This window comes from Theropithecus gelada, chromosome 5 (assembly GCF_003255815.1).
Source record: "Theropithecus gelada isolate Dixy chromosome 5, Tgel_1.0, whole genome shotgun sequence".
Classification (NCBI taxonomy): domain Eukaryota; kingdom Metazoa; phylum Chordata; class Mammalia; order Primates; family Cercopithecidae; genus Theropithecus; species Theropithecus gelada.
The window spans coordinates 2658143-2671792 of NC_037672.1; the positions used below are offsets into that span (position 1 = coordinate 2658143).

At 44.6% G+C, this 13650-nt stretch overlaps 1 protein-coding gene across 5 annotated transcripts in view; it reads left to right on the forward strand.

Annotated features, from left to right (window-relative positions):
- The window catches only part of FAM193A (family with sequence similarity 193 member A), a 138720-nt gene that overhangs the window by 36778 nt on the left and 88292 nt on the right, over positions 1-13650 (forward strand). For all 5 annotated transcript variants that reach the window (XM_025386199.1, XM_025386201.1, XM_025386200.1 and 2 more), the window contains 2 exons: positions 6558-6682; positions 13262-13409. In XM_025386199.1, the coding sequence (XP_025241984.1) occupies positions 6558-6682; positions 13262-13409 (273 nt within the window). The remainder of the gene's footprint in view (positions 1-6557; positions 6683-13261; positions 13410-13650) is intronic.

The window sequence follows — 13650 nt, forward strand, 5'->3', positions numbered from 1 at the left end:
CTCTGTCTTTTACAAGAACATTGGCTCAGGTTAAGAAGGATGCTGTCCAGTCCACCTAAACCTGGTGCCCAGAGAGACTCTGGTAGTGAAGAGAGCTGCTGCTGCTCTCCAGAAAGTGCTAGGGAGGTCTGTGCCTCCTCACATAGTTACTGTAGGACACTGTTTTATGAAGCTGACAAAAATTAATTTGATTATTACAGCAAATTCCTAGCAGTTTACATAGAAATAATTTATTGTGGCTTGAGGCCTGGTGCAGTGGCTCACACCTGTAATCCCAGCACTTTGGGAGTCCGAAGCGGGCGGATCACCTGAGGTCAGGAGTTCGAGACCAGCCTGGCCAATATGATGAAACCCCATCTCTACTAAAAATACAAAAATTAGCCGGGCATAGTGGCAGGCACCTGTAGTCCCAGCTACTTGGGAGGCTGAGGCAGGAGAATCGCTTGAACCAGGGAGGCAGAGGTTGCATTGAGCCAGGATCGTGCCACTGTACTCCAGTCGGGGTGACAGAGCGAGACTGTCTCACACACACAACAAAACAAAACAAAAGAAAAAAAAAAGAATTTCTTGTGGCTTGAAAAAAATGCATATACTCTGAAGCTGTTTGATCAGTGTCTTTTTTCACTTCCTTTACACATAGAAATATCCACATTGATTTTTAGGGGTCCAGCAGACTAGATAGCCTTAACTATTCCTTCCTTCAAGGGAAACAACTGAATTTACTAGATAATTAAAAAATAAGCCGGGCGTAGTAGCTTACGGCTGTAATCCCAGTATTTTGGGAGGCCGAGGTGGTTGGATTACCTGAGGTCAGGAGCTAGAGACAAGCCTGGCCAACATGATGAAATCCCGTCTCCACCAAAAACTTAGCCAGGCATGGTGGCATGCGCCTATAATCCCAGCTACTCGGGAGGCTAAGGCAGGAGAATCGCTTGAACCTGGGAGGTGGAGATTGCAGTGAGCCGAGGTTGTGCCACTGCACTTCAGCCTGGGCAACAAGAGCAAAACTCTCTCTCAGAACAAAGATGAAATGTTTTAAAGTGTATAACTGAGATGGCATGAAAGGGAATAAGTTGTAGTGGTGAAAAACCAGTTGAAAGCTGGAATCCTGAGAAGTACATGGGCTTGAAAGTCAGCATTTGCTGCGGGGATTTCTTCTGATCCCAGAGACAAGATACAACCTAGCCCAGGATGGGGTCTGCACATAATGCCGGGACTGTAAGTGACAACACCCTCAGTAAGGTTGAAGTGGAAACTCCGGGCACTGAAAGGGACAGCAAGGATCATTCAGATTTGAAAAAATTAAAACTAGAAACAAAAACATAATTTTCTGGAAAAGCTTAATGGATAGATAAAACAGAATAAACTGCTGAAAAGAGAACTGGTGAGTTGCAAGAAGGAAGTACAGGAATGCTATAGAATGTAACTCAAAGAAACAAAGAGATGGGCCACGGAAGAGAGGTTGAGACCTGAAGGATGCAGTGAAGATGTCTAGCCACCAGTAATCAGAGTCCCCAAAGAGAAGCAGAATAAGGGTGGAGATGATAGCTGAGAAATTCTCAGAATTACTGAAAAATACTAGTGTTCAGCAAGGAAGCTTATCAGATTTCCCAGGTAAAATGTTGAAAAAGCCTTCTCTGGATATAGGATAGTGACAGCTACAGAACATCAAAGAAAAAGTGATCTCAAACACAAAATACAGGACTTCATTGAAAATGGTCTGTGAGATGTTGTAATGTAGAATTCTGGATTCTGGGTGGAGACTACAGCGAATCTCTATGTACTCCTTACCCAGATCCACAGTTAATCAGCATTTTGCCACTCTGACTTCATTATGCCTTCTTTTTCTTCCACTTTCTCTTCCACCCTCTTTTTGATGCAGTATTTTAATATGGGTTCCAGACAATGTGACTTTTTGTCTTAGAATATTCCAATAAGTGTCTCTAAAAATAGTCATCCATTATCTTACGTAGCCACAGTTCCATTGTCACATCCATGAAGACTGACAGTAATTTCTTATCGACTAATGCCAGCCAGTCTCTTTATGGTTGGGTTATTCCAGTCAGGACCCAAAAATCTTCACACATTTATAGCCACATTATTACACTGCCATCCAGTGATCTATGCAGTACCAGCTTAAGATAAACTCAGTGTCTCAGGGCAGTAATTCTCAACAGTTTTGGACTCAGGCCCCTTAATACTTAAAAATTTAGGACCCCGAAGTGTGCTTTTTTATGCAGACTTATATCAGTGCTTGCTTTATTGAAATTCAAACTGAGAAATTTTTTAAATGCTTATTGTCATTTTAAAAATGTAAGCTCTCATTAGATTACATAAATTGCATATTTCACATATATTAGAGAATGTAACAAACAATACACTTTTATATTAGATAATGTAACATAAACTACACATGTAAAAATAACTGAATAAAACATTGTTGCCCAGGTTGGAATGCAATGGTGTGATCTTGGCTCACTGAAACCTCTGCCTCCCGGGTTCAAGTGATTCTCCTGCCTCAGCCTCCCAAGTAGCTGGGATTGCAGGTGCCCGCCACCACACCTGGCTAATTTTTTTTGTATTTTTTTTAGTAGAGACGGGATTCCACCATGTTGGCCAGTCTGGTCTCAAACTCCTGACCTCAGGTGATCTGCCCGCCTTGGACTCCCAAAGTGCTGGGATTACAGGCATGAGCCACCGCACCTGGCCAACATATTTCTTAAGAAGAGTGGGTCACTCACACCTCTTAGATCTCTCTGTAGAAGCAGTGGGAGCTTCATCTTCTGCATTCAGTCTGTTGTCATAGGTTGTCTGGTTGAAGTTACTGAAGAAAATTCAACTTTTTACAGATACGTAGTTGGAAAAAGGAAGAATAATTTTTTTTTTTTTTTTTTTTTTTGAGATGGAGTCTTGCTCCGTCTCAAAAAAATCTCGCTCTGTCTCTTGTGATCTCGGCTCACTGCAACCTCTGCTTCCTGGATTCAAGTGATTCTCCTGCCTCAGCCTCCCGAGGAGCTGGGACTACAGGTGGGTGCCACCACATCAGGCTAATTTTTTGTATTTTTAGTAGAGACAGGGTTTCACTGTGCTAGCCAGGATGGTCTTGATCTCCTGACCTCGTGATTCGTCTGTCTTAGCCTCCCAAAGTGCTGGGATTACAGCCGTGAGCCACCGCGCCCTGCCAGGAAGAATATTTTAATAGCCTCTTCAAATCCTGGTAGATTTCTCTGAGAGTACACCAATGCATGAGAGTTTCTTAATGGTTAGTTGCGATGTAGAGTCTGAAACTATATCACTGAACTTACCCTACTCTGTTCCATTCAAGTCCACAGGTTCCAGCTCACTCCATGAATGGACTCCCTACTTATACATGTTTTTCTAGTGTCATTCATAGGTCATTTTGCAAATATTGGTTCACTGAATATCTTCTGGATGTTGACACTTTTATTAATATCAAAAAATGATATTTGTTCGTATCACCACTGATCTTATCAGAAAGGCCTTTAAGTGTATAGGACCTTTCAAGCCAACAGCAGCAAATGCAAATTTTCTGAAGTTTTCTTTTTTGCTTGAAAGCTCAGATTTTATGATTAGCCACAGATTGTGTCACTTGTTTTCTTTGAAGCAACATGTTAATTTGCTGTACAAACTCTGCCAGCTAATTAGCTCCTCTGTGAACAGCATCCCCATTCTGCTGTTTTTGCTGAACTCAGTGGATGCTTTTGGACATAGAAAGATGTTCTCAGAAATGCAACTTCACTGGAGAATGCCCTCATGTGAGGTTTATTCTACACTGCCTGGGGGATCAAACTGGATAATGAGTCACATTTTTTGTACTTTAAATATTAAAATAAAATTGGGGGACTGGTCGTGGTGGCCCACACCTGTAATCTCAGCACTTTGGGAGGCCACCGTGGGCAGATTACTTGAGTGCTTGAGTCTAGGAGTTCAAGACCAGCCTAGGCAACATGGTGAGATCCCGTCTCTACAAAAGATATAAAACTTAGCTGAGCATGGTAGTGCACACCTGTAGTCCCAGCTACTCAGGAGGATGAGGTAAGAGGATTGCTTGAGCCCGGGAGGTGGAGGTTGCAGTGAGCCAAGATTGCACCACTGCACTCCAGCCTGTGCGACAGAGCGAGACCCTGTCTCAATCAATCGACCAATCACTCAATTTTTTTTTTTTTTTAAGAAATCTAAAAAAAATAATAAAATTGGTACGAGGCTTAAGTTATGCTTCTAGTCGTCTAGCAAACGCCTCACCAGGCTGTAATAGTGAAGTCTAAATTTTCATCCACAAATAAGAAATATTCAAATATCCTGTTATTTCTGTCTGTTGTAGGAACTGCATTCTAAACATCTTGTCTTCCTTCTTCCAAACCCCCAAGCCTTTTTTTGTAGTGGGAATCGAGAACAGTCTGCAAAGCCTGCCCTTAGGTCACTGACAAGCCTTTCTGCCTGTAGCTCAGGAGTTCTTCCATAGGCCTTACCTCTCGTAGGAGCTGTGACAACATATCCTGCAGAGCCCATGCCTGCATGCCCCAGTCCAGTTATTTGAGCCCCTCTATGCTGGTTCTACACCTGTCGATGGGGCATGGCAGGGCAGTACCAAATTCACAGGGAGCTTACTGGAGGCACTGAATTCAGCGCTGAGGACAGTGCCTGGCCATGCTCGACACTCAGGTGTTAGCATGTGTTACTTAAGTAAACTCCAAGTTGATTTCAGGTTGTGAAGTAAGTCTGATATCTGTTTGTCTTGCATGCCTCACCTAGAGGTGTAATTTTAGATTTTATTAAAAATGCTGAACATCTTTATAAATCGGCCTTCACCCAGTGACCACTAGCAGCTGGCCCAGAAAGCCAGATTTGTGATTCCACTCATAGGCAGGCAGGTGGAAATGGCTATCCTAGAGGTTTCCAATGGAGGCCAGGCAAAGCCTCAGCTCTTCCAGGAGGCCCCTCCATCAGCTGGTTGCCAGCCTGGTCTGATCCGGGTGTTGCATTCATTCCCATGTACTCTTTGTCCTGTAGCTGAATCGTAAGTCAGGTCACTGCCTACTGTTCTGTTGTCCGGGAACCCCTGGAGAGCAGCAGACTACTTTAGCAGGAGGTAGTCTTTGTGTCCTCGTACCTGGCACAGGGCCTGGGCAGCATGGGCTTGGCACTTCACCTGCTTCATTATTACGAGCACATTTGTGGGTTCCAGCCTGGGGCTGGTTATCAGTTACCTGGCCCCAGTCTCCTGCGACATGCATTTTTCCTGTACCAAATGTGCTTGCTCTGAGATATGCTTGGTGTGAAACAGGAGTGATGATGATTCAATCTGGGAGGCACTGGTGAAAACACGATGAGGAAAAGTGTTGGAAATGTTAACAAAATGGAAGATTTGAGGTTTTCTACAGATGGCATAGATTCATTGCTGAATCTCTCAATCCTTGTGTTTCCAGGTATGAAAACAGAGCTATAACCAGCAAGGCTAACACACAGTGGTCTAGCAGTATCACTGGTGTGCTGTCTCCAAATGTGTTTATAGGTGTTTACTTTGAAGAACAGAAGTTAATCATTATAATTTGTTCTCTCAGCCCCCATACCAACTAGGGTTATCAGGTGACATAACAATGAAATCTTTGTGTCGTTCATTTGCTAAGGTCTCCATCAACTCAGCTTGACTATATTGTAAACAGGAGCAGACCTCTAAACCCAGTCCCTGTGAGTGACCCGACTCAGGAGACGTGGAGTAGCCAAGCATGATGAAGTGCAGCTTCCAGAGCTGGCGGTTGTTGAAGTCAGGAACATTCACCCAAAGATGTAACGTGATCTGAACACAAATAGTGTCCGTGTAGTTGACAGAGGGAAGCATGGATTCACACACGCATGGTTGTAGCAAGACTTATTAAATGTGACCATTACATTTAGGAAAGGTAATAATGGCATCAACCTCAGTGGTCTTGTGTTGGGGGCTTGCTGTACATTTCTGTTGACATGACTCTCTATGATGACTGGGACACTTCTAGGTTTTCATGGTATTGGCTAAAGTAATTGAGGAGTTTGCCTATGTTTATTAGGAAGACAAAAAAAAACTTTACCTCTAATAGGGTCTTACAAGTGGAGAAATTGTGTGTATTAATTAGAATGGAAGGTTTCTCCAAATAGGTAAGAAAATTATTATCCTTTGGCATTGAGGGACTTGATGTATCTAAACTGTCTGAACTGTAAGGGCTATCATTACAATTTAAAAGTATAATTGTGAGAAATGACTCTCAAACGTTCGGTTACTGCTTTGTCTCTGTGTACACCTGTCACCCCTGTCTTTGCGGCCCTTCTAAACTTGCCATCTAGACTGACTACATGTCCTTGTAGTCGGAGTTCTGATCCACTGTGTGCCTTGGGACATACAGGGAACAGCACTTACCATAAGCTGAACGCTCTGAGCCTGTAAAGACGGATGTGTGTGTGGTGTGGGGAGAGGGAGAGCGGGGAGGGAATCCCTTTGGGAATTTTCAAGTCTTTAGCAATTCACTACATATTCTGTTTATCTTTTTCTTTTTCTAAACTAGGAAAATGAACACTTGAAAAAGTTCCAAGTGACGTGGGAACTGCATAATAAACACCTGTTTGAAAATCTGGTCTTTTCAGAGCCACTTCTTCAGAGCAACTTGCCCGCACTGGTGTCACAAATCAGGTATTTGGCCTTAACCCGTATACGTCTTTGTGATGTGACAGCACAGTCTTTTCTCCTGGCTGGTGTACCTGAGTACCACTAAGTATGAAAGTTCTTGCAGGAAAAATAACAGGGCTTAGAGAAAAAGATAGTTTGGGCCAAAAACTCAAAACCCGAGAAGTAATACAATTAAACTTTTAAATGCTACTAAGATTTAACACCATAAATTCCTCATACAGAAAAGCTACAGTAAATATAGCACTTTTCCTTGACAAGACCCATCCTTGGCCGGGCACCTGTGTTGTGGTTCATGCTATGGCTCTTGGACATGCAGGGGAAATGGAGGAGGGAAGAGGCCCAAGTCTGAGGGTGCCTAAGGCCCCCTGGATACAGCTTGGTGTCTCCTACACATTCCCTTGCTACCCGGGGCTCTGTTGTTTTGTCTCCTTGTGTAGTGCTTCCATATGGCTTCTTCACGCTAGGGAGGCTGGCTGGGTTCTGTGCTTTCACTGAGAAAGGGGTGCAGGTGCAGCAGTCACTCATGGGGTATCTGCTCGGGGTCATGTGTTTGCCCTGTGGTACCATGTTCAGTTAGGAGGTGTGTTCCTCCGATGTGATGTCACTCAGCAGAACGCTGAGGTCAAGACCAGCCTGGCCAACATGGTGAAACTCCGTCTCTATTAAAAATACAAAAATTAGCAGCAAAAATTACAAAAATTGAACAGCAGAACACTGTTCCCTGCACTGCGTCATGCATGAGCTACCACAGGTCTGCAGTTTGGTGATTTTGTTCTTTGGTGTTTTGTTCTATTTATCACGTGAGCACATTCCCATAATACAGACCCATCGTGACAGCAGCCATCTACATTTGACCGCATTAATACATACTTAGGGGCCAAGTGTGGTGGCTCATGCCTGTAATTCCAACACTTTGGGAGGCCTTACGTGGGTGGATCACCTGAGGTCAGGAGTTTGAGACCAGCCTGGCCAACATGGTAATACCCCGTTTCTACTAAAAATATAAAAATTAGCCGGGTGTGGTGGCACACACCTGTGATCCTGGCTGCGCAGAAGGCTGAGGCAGAAGAATTGCTTGAACCCCAGAGGCAGAGGTTGCAGTGAGGCGAGCGTGCACCACTGCACTCTAGCCTGGGCGACAGAGTAAGATGCTGTCTCCAGGGAAAAAAAAATTGTTAGCTTCACAAAGCAAGGGAATAAATTGTTCTGTTGACTACACCAGTTATTGCTATTTTATTTTATTTATTTTGTTTTTGAGACAGTGTCTTGCTGTGTCACCAAGGCTGGAGTGCAGTGGCACGATCTCAGCTCACTGCAACCTCCACCTCCCAGGTTCAAGCGATTCTCCTGCCTCAGCCTCCCAAGTAGCCAGGATTGGGATTACAAGCTTGCACCACCACGCCTGGCTAATTTTTGTATTTTTAATAGAGACGGGGTTTCACCATGTTGGCCAGGCTGGTCTTGAACTCCTGACCTCAAGCGATCCACCTGCCTCAGCCTCCCAAAGTGCTAGGATTACAGGTATGAGCCACTACACCCAATCTGCCTTTTTTCTCTTAAAATCCATGTATTAGGCTGGGCACAGTGCTTCACACCTGTAATCCCTGCACTTTGTAATCCCTGTGATCCTGGCCGTGCCGAGCGGATCACGAGGTCAGGAGATCAAGACCATCCTGGCTGACATGGTCAAACCCCATCTCTACTAAAAATACAAAAAATTAGCCAGGTATAGTGGCACGCGCCTGTGGTCCCAGCTACTTGGGAGGCTAAGGCAGAAGAATGGTGTGAACCCGGGAGGCGGAGCTTGCAGTGAGCCGAGATTGTGCCACTGCACTCCAGCCTGAGCCACAGAGCGAGATTCCATCTCAAAAAAACAAAACAAAACAACAACAAAACCAAAATCCGATTATTGACCCAGTCTTTGTTTCCTGTATTCACAAATTTGCTTCGAGGGGTCCTGACCATCTCCACTTCATAACCTTACTTCTAGAGAAAGCAGTTAAGTAAAAGAGAATTGAGGACAAAAAGATCAGAAGCTGCGCGTGGTGGCTCATGCCCCTAGTCCCGGCTACTTGGGAGGCTGAGGCAGGAGGATTGCTTAAGCCTAGGAGCTGGAGACCAGACTGGGTAACAGCAAGACCCCATCTGTTAAAAAGCGAAAAAAAAGGGCCAGGCGCAGTGGCTCATGCCTGTAATTCCAGCACTTTGGGAGGCTGACGGGGGCAGATCACGAGGTCAGGAGATTGAGACCATCCTGGCTAACACGGTGAAACCCCGTCTCTACTAAAAATACAAAAATTAGCCAGGCGTGGTGGCGTCCACCTGTAGTCCCAGCTACTCGCGAGGCTGAGGCAGGAGAATGGCATGAACCCGAGAGCGGAGGTTGCAGTGAGCCGAGATCATGCCACTGCACTCCATCCAGCATGGGGGACAGACAGAGCGAGACTCCATCTCAACAAAACAGAAAAAAAAAAAAAAAAACAAGAACAGAACAAGGTGTTATGGGGGGTGTGGCCAGCTGGCAGGTGGGCCGCAGACCCTTCCAGTGTTCCCTGTGCCCCAACCTGCTTCTTAGCCATTCCTTCCCTTCTGTGGCCACTGTGTATCAAGATTGGAAAGTCCTTAATGTGACCCTTGCAGAATAAAAGGTATCGGAAGAGGATTCACAGTGGTGAATCTGGAATGTGGAGTAGACTTTGTTCCTGGTTATGACGTTCAGATTTATCAAAAGCACTTTTCATGAGAAGACATGCATCTTGGGAGAGAGGCTCTAAAAACAAGATTCCAGGTATCTACCTTAAAAAAAAATTTTAGTGGTAAGCCAGTGAGTTTCGTCAGCCTGTCAGACTGTGGGTGGGTGACTGAAACCTGAAGTGCATCATAAAACTCCCATCTTTTTCTGTGCCCTAGTTCTGGATTTTCTGTTTGGTCACTGGGTATTAACGGTCACACTCCAACCGTGAGCCGTGTCTCCAGTGTGGATGCTGGGGCTCCAGCTGCGGTCGCACTTCTCACTTTCGAGACCCAGAGACAGTTGAGGGAGAAGGATAAACACAGACAGGGACAGAGTGAGACCAACCAGCGTGTTCTCTGAGCAGCACTGATGACGCCAGGACACGCCATGCCTTTGTGCTCTGTACCTGACTCCCTTGTCAGCCTGAGACTAATTCAAGATAATTCAGATTTGCATTGCTAGTGTACAGATACACATTTAACAATTCATAAAAATTTTGCTACTGATTACATACAAACACCCCCAAAGCTTCTGTATCATGAAATACATATTGTACAGTTCATCCACCTAAAATGTACAATTCAATGGCTTTTGATATATTACATTTTTTAAAAATTATGGTAAAGTATATATAACATAAAGCTTACCATTTTAACAATTTTAAGTGTATATTTCATTAACATTAATTATATTCGTAGTGTTTATAACCATTACCACTATGTACTTTAAAATTTTTTCCTCAACCAAAACAGAATTAAACAGTAACTCTGCATTGCCCCCTTCTTTTTTTCCCCATAGCCTTTGAAAGTCTGTAATTGGCAGGCTCCTTCCCCTGACTCCCCACTCCTTTTTGTCTTAAAATGTATCTATGAAAGAACTGGGCCATCTGTCCTGGGGGTGCCTTGGTCTGATCCTGCGTGGGCGTGTTCACAGAGCAGTCTGGCCACCTCCATCCTCTGTCCTGCCTGAGAATTGGTAGGATCTGAAGGCTCTGGACGGCTCTGCTCAGATCCCCTGGCAGGCCGAGGCATAGATGGGGGTTGTTTCTATCAGGGGGTGCATCCCTCAGGCCTGCTTCTCTTTGTTGTGGGTGTCAGTAGCCCAATGTGGGCTTCACTTTAAATATATATTAAATTAGGCTTATAAAATTTACCCAAACCAATGTTATTTTATTCTCTTTATCAGTAATAACGTTTCACATACACATTATTGGTAATGTTACAGTAAGCCTGTTTCCATGCTGCTGTCTTGTATTTGCAGGCTCAATATTTAGATAGAAACCTGTTTGCTGAGCCATTGATTTAACTCAACCCTGTGGATAGTCCCTGTGACTCTTTTGATCCTAGCACAGCTTTGCTTGTGGGGAAGCCCTGTGCCTGCAGATTGCTTTCCAATTACACCACCAAAGATATCCACAAACCGCCTCCCCCACCCACTTTGCTCTCCCTTGGCTCCAAATAACCTGAATTCTATAAATTGGAAGAGGTAAATTCTTACTTCCAGGAGGAGCGGAACAAGGAACACATGACAGGGTATAATGCCGCATCCCAGCATTCCAGGTGGAGCAAGTAGGGGCACGATGGAATTGGGTAGAAACTAGGTTCTGTATGAAGAATGGAAACCAGTCACAGAAGAGCAAGGCTGGCAGAGGAGAAGTGGGAGAAAAACTACTTCACGGGCTGCAGTGTGGCAGAAGCCCGGCACCGCTGGAGTCCATGTCTTAAGGAGTTTTGTCTCCTGAGGGGCAGAAACAGCCTTAGGAGAATAGCTTTGATGTTTTGAAGTAGCCTCAATCCATGTGCATCAGTGTTGTTTCTTTCCTTTGTGCTTCCCTAAATGACTGTCCAGTTACACCTAACCTCTGCTGCCTCCCCTGGAGAGACTGCAATAGGTGAGCGCACAGATGGCTTCAGTAGCTGCGAGGTTCCCAGGTGCGATTCACCTGAGGGTGGAGATAGGTCAGAGGAGAAGAGGGAGTCATTCCTGCCCATTTCACCCATGAAAAGATTTCCACATAGCTTTCTTTATTGTTTATTATAAAATCGTTAGATTGTCATTACAAATAAAATTCTGAAAATATAGAAAATCATAAAGTTAGGTTTTATAAATAATTTAGTATTATACATTTTTCCCCTATGTCCACTACACGTATTTTTAAACATGCTGTAGTCATATCTTTAGTTACCATGGGCATATTTCCATTTCAAAATACGTATGTGTATATATACATGAATGTGTGTGTGAATAGGTAGACATAATTATAAAATTGGTAATAAGTATCTAGTTATCAAGTACTGATTCTTCTAGATGTGCCGTTATTCATTTGGTGGCTTCTAGTGTTTTATATAAACAGTGCTGATCCCTAACCCTGCACAGAGTCTTTGAGCTCTTGATATATTATAAACATTGTATTTGATTGTAAGCTGTCCTTGTCAAGATGTCTTTATTTCACTTATTTTGGCTCACACTGATAGATTTAGGTATTAGGAACATGAGATTTTTCTGGTAATAATCTACATGTGTCTCCACACCTCTCCGTGTCCTCCTCCTAACCCCAGCCCCCAGCCTTCTGTCTCCCAAGCGCCATCTTGCTCACGGTCTCTTCAGAAATCGAGGTGTTTTTTCTCACTGTCCACCTGCATGTTTGTCTTTTGTTTCCTGTTTATTTTCTCATTTTCCATCTTGCTTTCTTTTTTTTTTGTCTTTTTTTTTTTTTGAGGCAGAGTCTCACCCTGTCTGCTAGGCTGGAGTGCAGTGGCGCAATCTCGATTCACCACAGCCTCCACCTCCCAGATTCAAGTGATTCTCCTGTCCCAGCCTCCTGAGTAGCTGGGATTACAGGCATGCGCTACCACACCTGGCTAATTGTTGTATTTTTAGTAGAGACGGGGTTTCTCCATGTTGGCCAGGCTGGTCTTGAACTCCCGACCTCAGGTGATCTGTTCCCCTTGGCCTCCCAAAGTGCTGGGATTACAGGCGCGAGCCACTGTGCCCGACTGCCATCTTTCTTAATACAATATAATATAGTAGACAGAAAACTGTAACTGTATTTCTTCAAGTAAATCACATTTTGTTTTGCTTTATTTGAAAACCAGATCTAAATTTTATGTCTCATTAAATGTTTTGTTTTCTCTGAGCCAGTTGTATTTTCAAGAGTAAAATAACTTTGCATCCCCATATTTTTTTTATCATTTTTAATTTTTATTTTTATCTAATTTTTTTATTTTGCAATTCCATATTTGGTAAACTGAATTGTTAAGCCATAGTCTTTAGAGACATGTTGTTCAGTGCTCATTTGTTTTCTCAGAAGCTGTTGTTTCTTTGAGCTTCTCTTTCTTTTTTTTTTTTTTTGAGACGAGTCTTGCTCTGTTGCCCAGGCTGGAGTGCAGTGGCGTGATCTCGGCTCACTGCAACCTCCACCTCCTGGGTTCAAGCAGTTCTCCTGCCTCAGCCTCCCAAGTAGCTGGGACTATGGGTGCCTGCCACCATACCCAGCTAATTTTTTTTGTACTTTTAGTAGAGATGGGGTTTTGCCATATTGGGCAGGCTGGTCTCGAACTCCTGACCTCAGGTGATCCACCCACCTCAGCCTCCCAGAGTACTGGGATTACAGACGTGAGCCACCGTGCCCAGCCGAGCATCTCCTTTTTACAAGTCTGTCCCAGTGGCCTTGCATGGGGATCTGTTGATCCCTCACAGCTCCCTGCTGTGGTGCAGAGTGGCACCCCGTTTTCCATGTTGGGAGGCGAGTTGACAAAACAGGATGGTAGCAGCAGGAAGCGCATTTCTGATCTCTGCTTCAGAGCCTTTGAGTTCTTTCCTTTGTTACAAGGCCTTCTCTCTCCTAGGCTAGGAACCACCACACACGACACCTGCAGTGAGGACACATACAGTACCTTGCTGCAGAGGTACCAGCGCTCCGAGGAGGAGCTGCGCAGAGTCGCTGAGGAGTGGCTGGAGTGCCAGAAGAGGATCGATGCCTATGTTGACGAGCAGGTGAGTGCCACCCGGGACCACCACACCCCACGCACACCCTCGCACAGCCACGTTGAAGGCAGTACCAAGACACTAGCTTTGTCCTGAGCTGCAAGCCAGGAATTCCCGACTGAGGCCCAGAGGCGCATGTGGGTAGCCCCTGTGTGCGTGTCAGCTGCTGGTTTTCCAGAAGGGATGGGAAACCTGTTGGCATCACAGATGGCTTGGGCCTCCTGTGCCTGAGGTATGGTGGCAGCAGTTG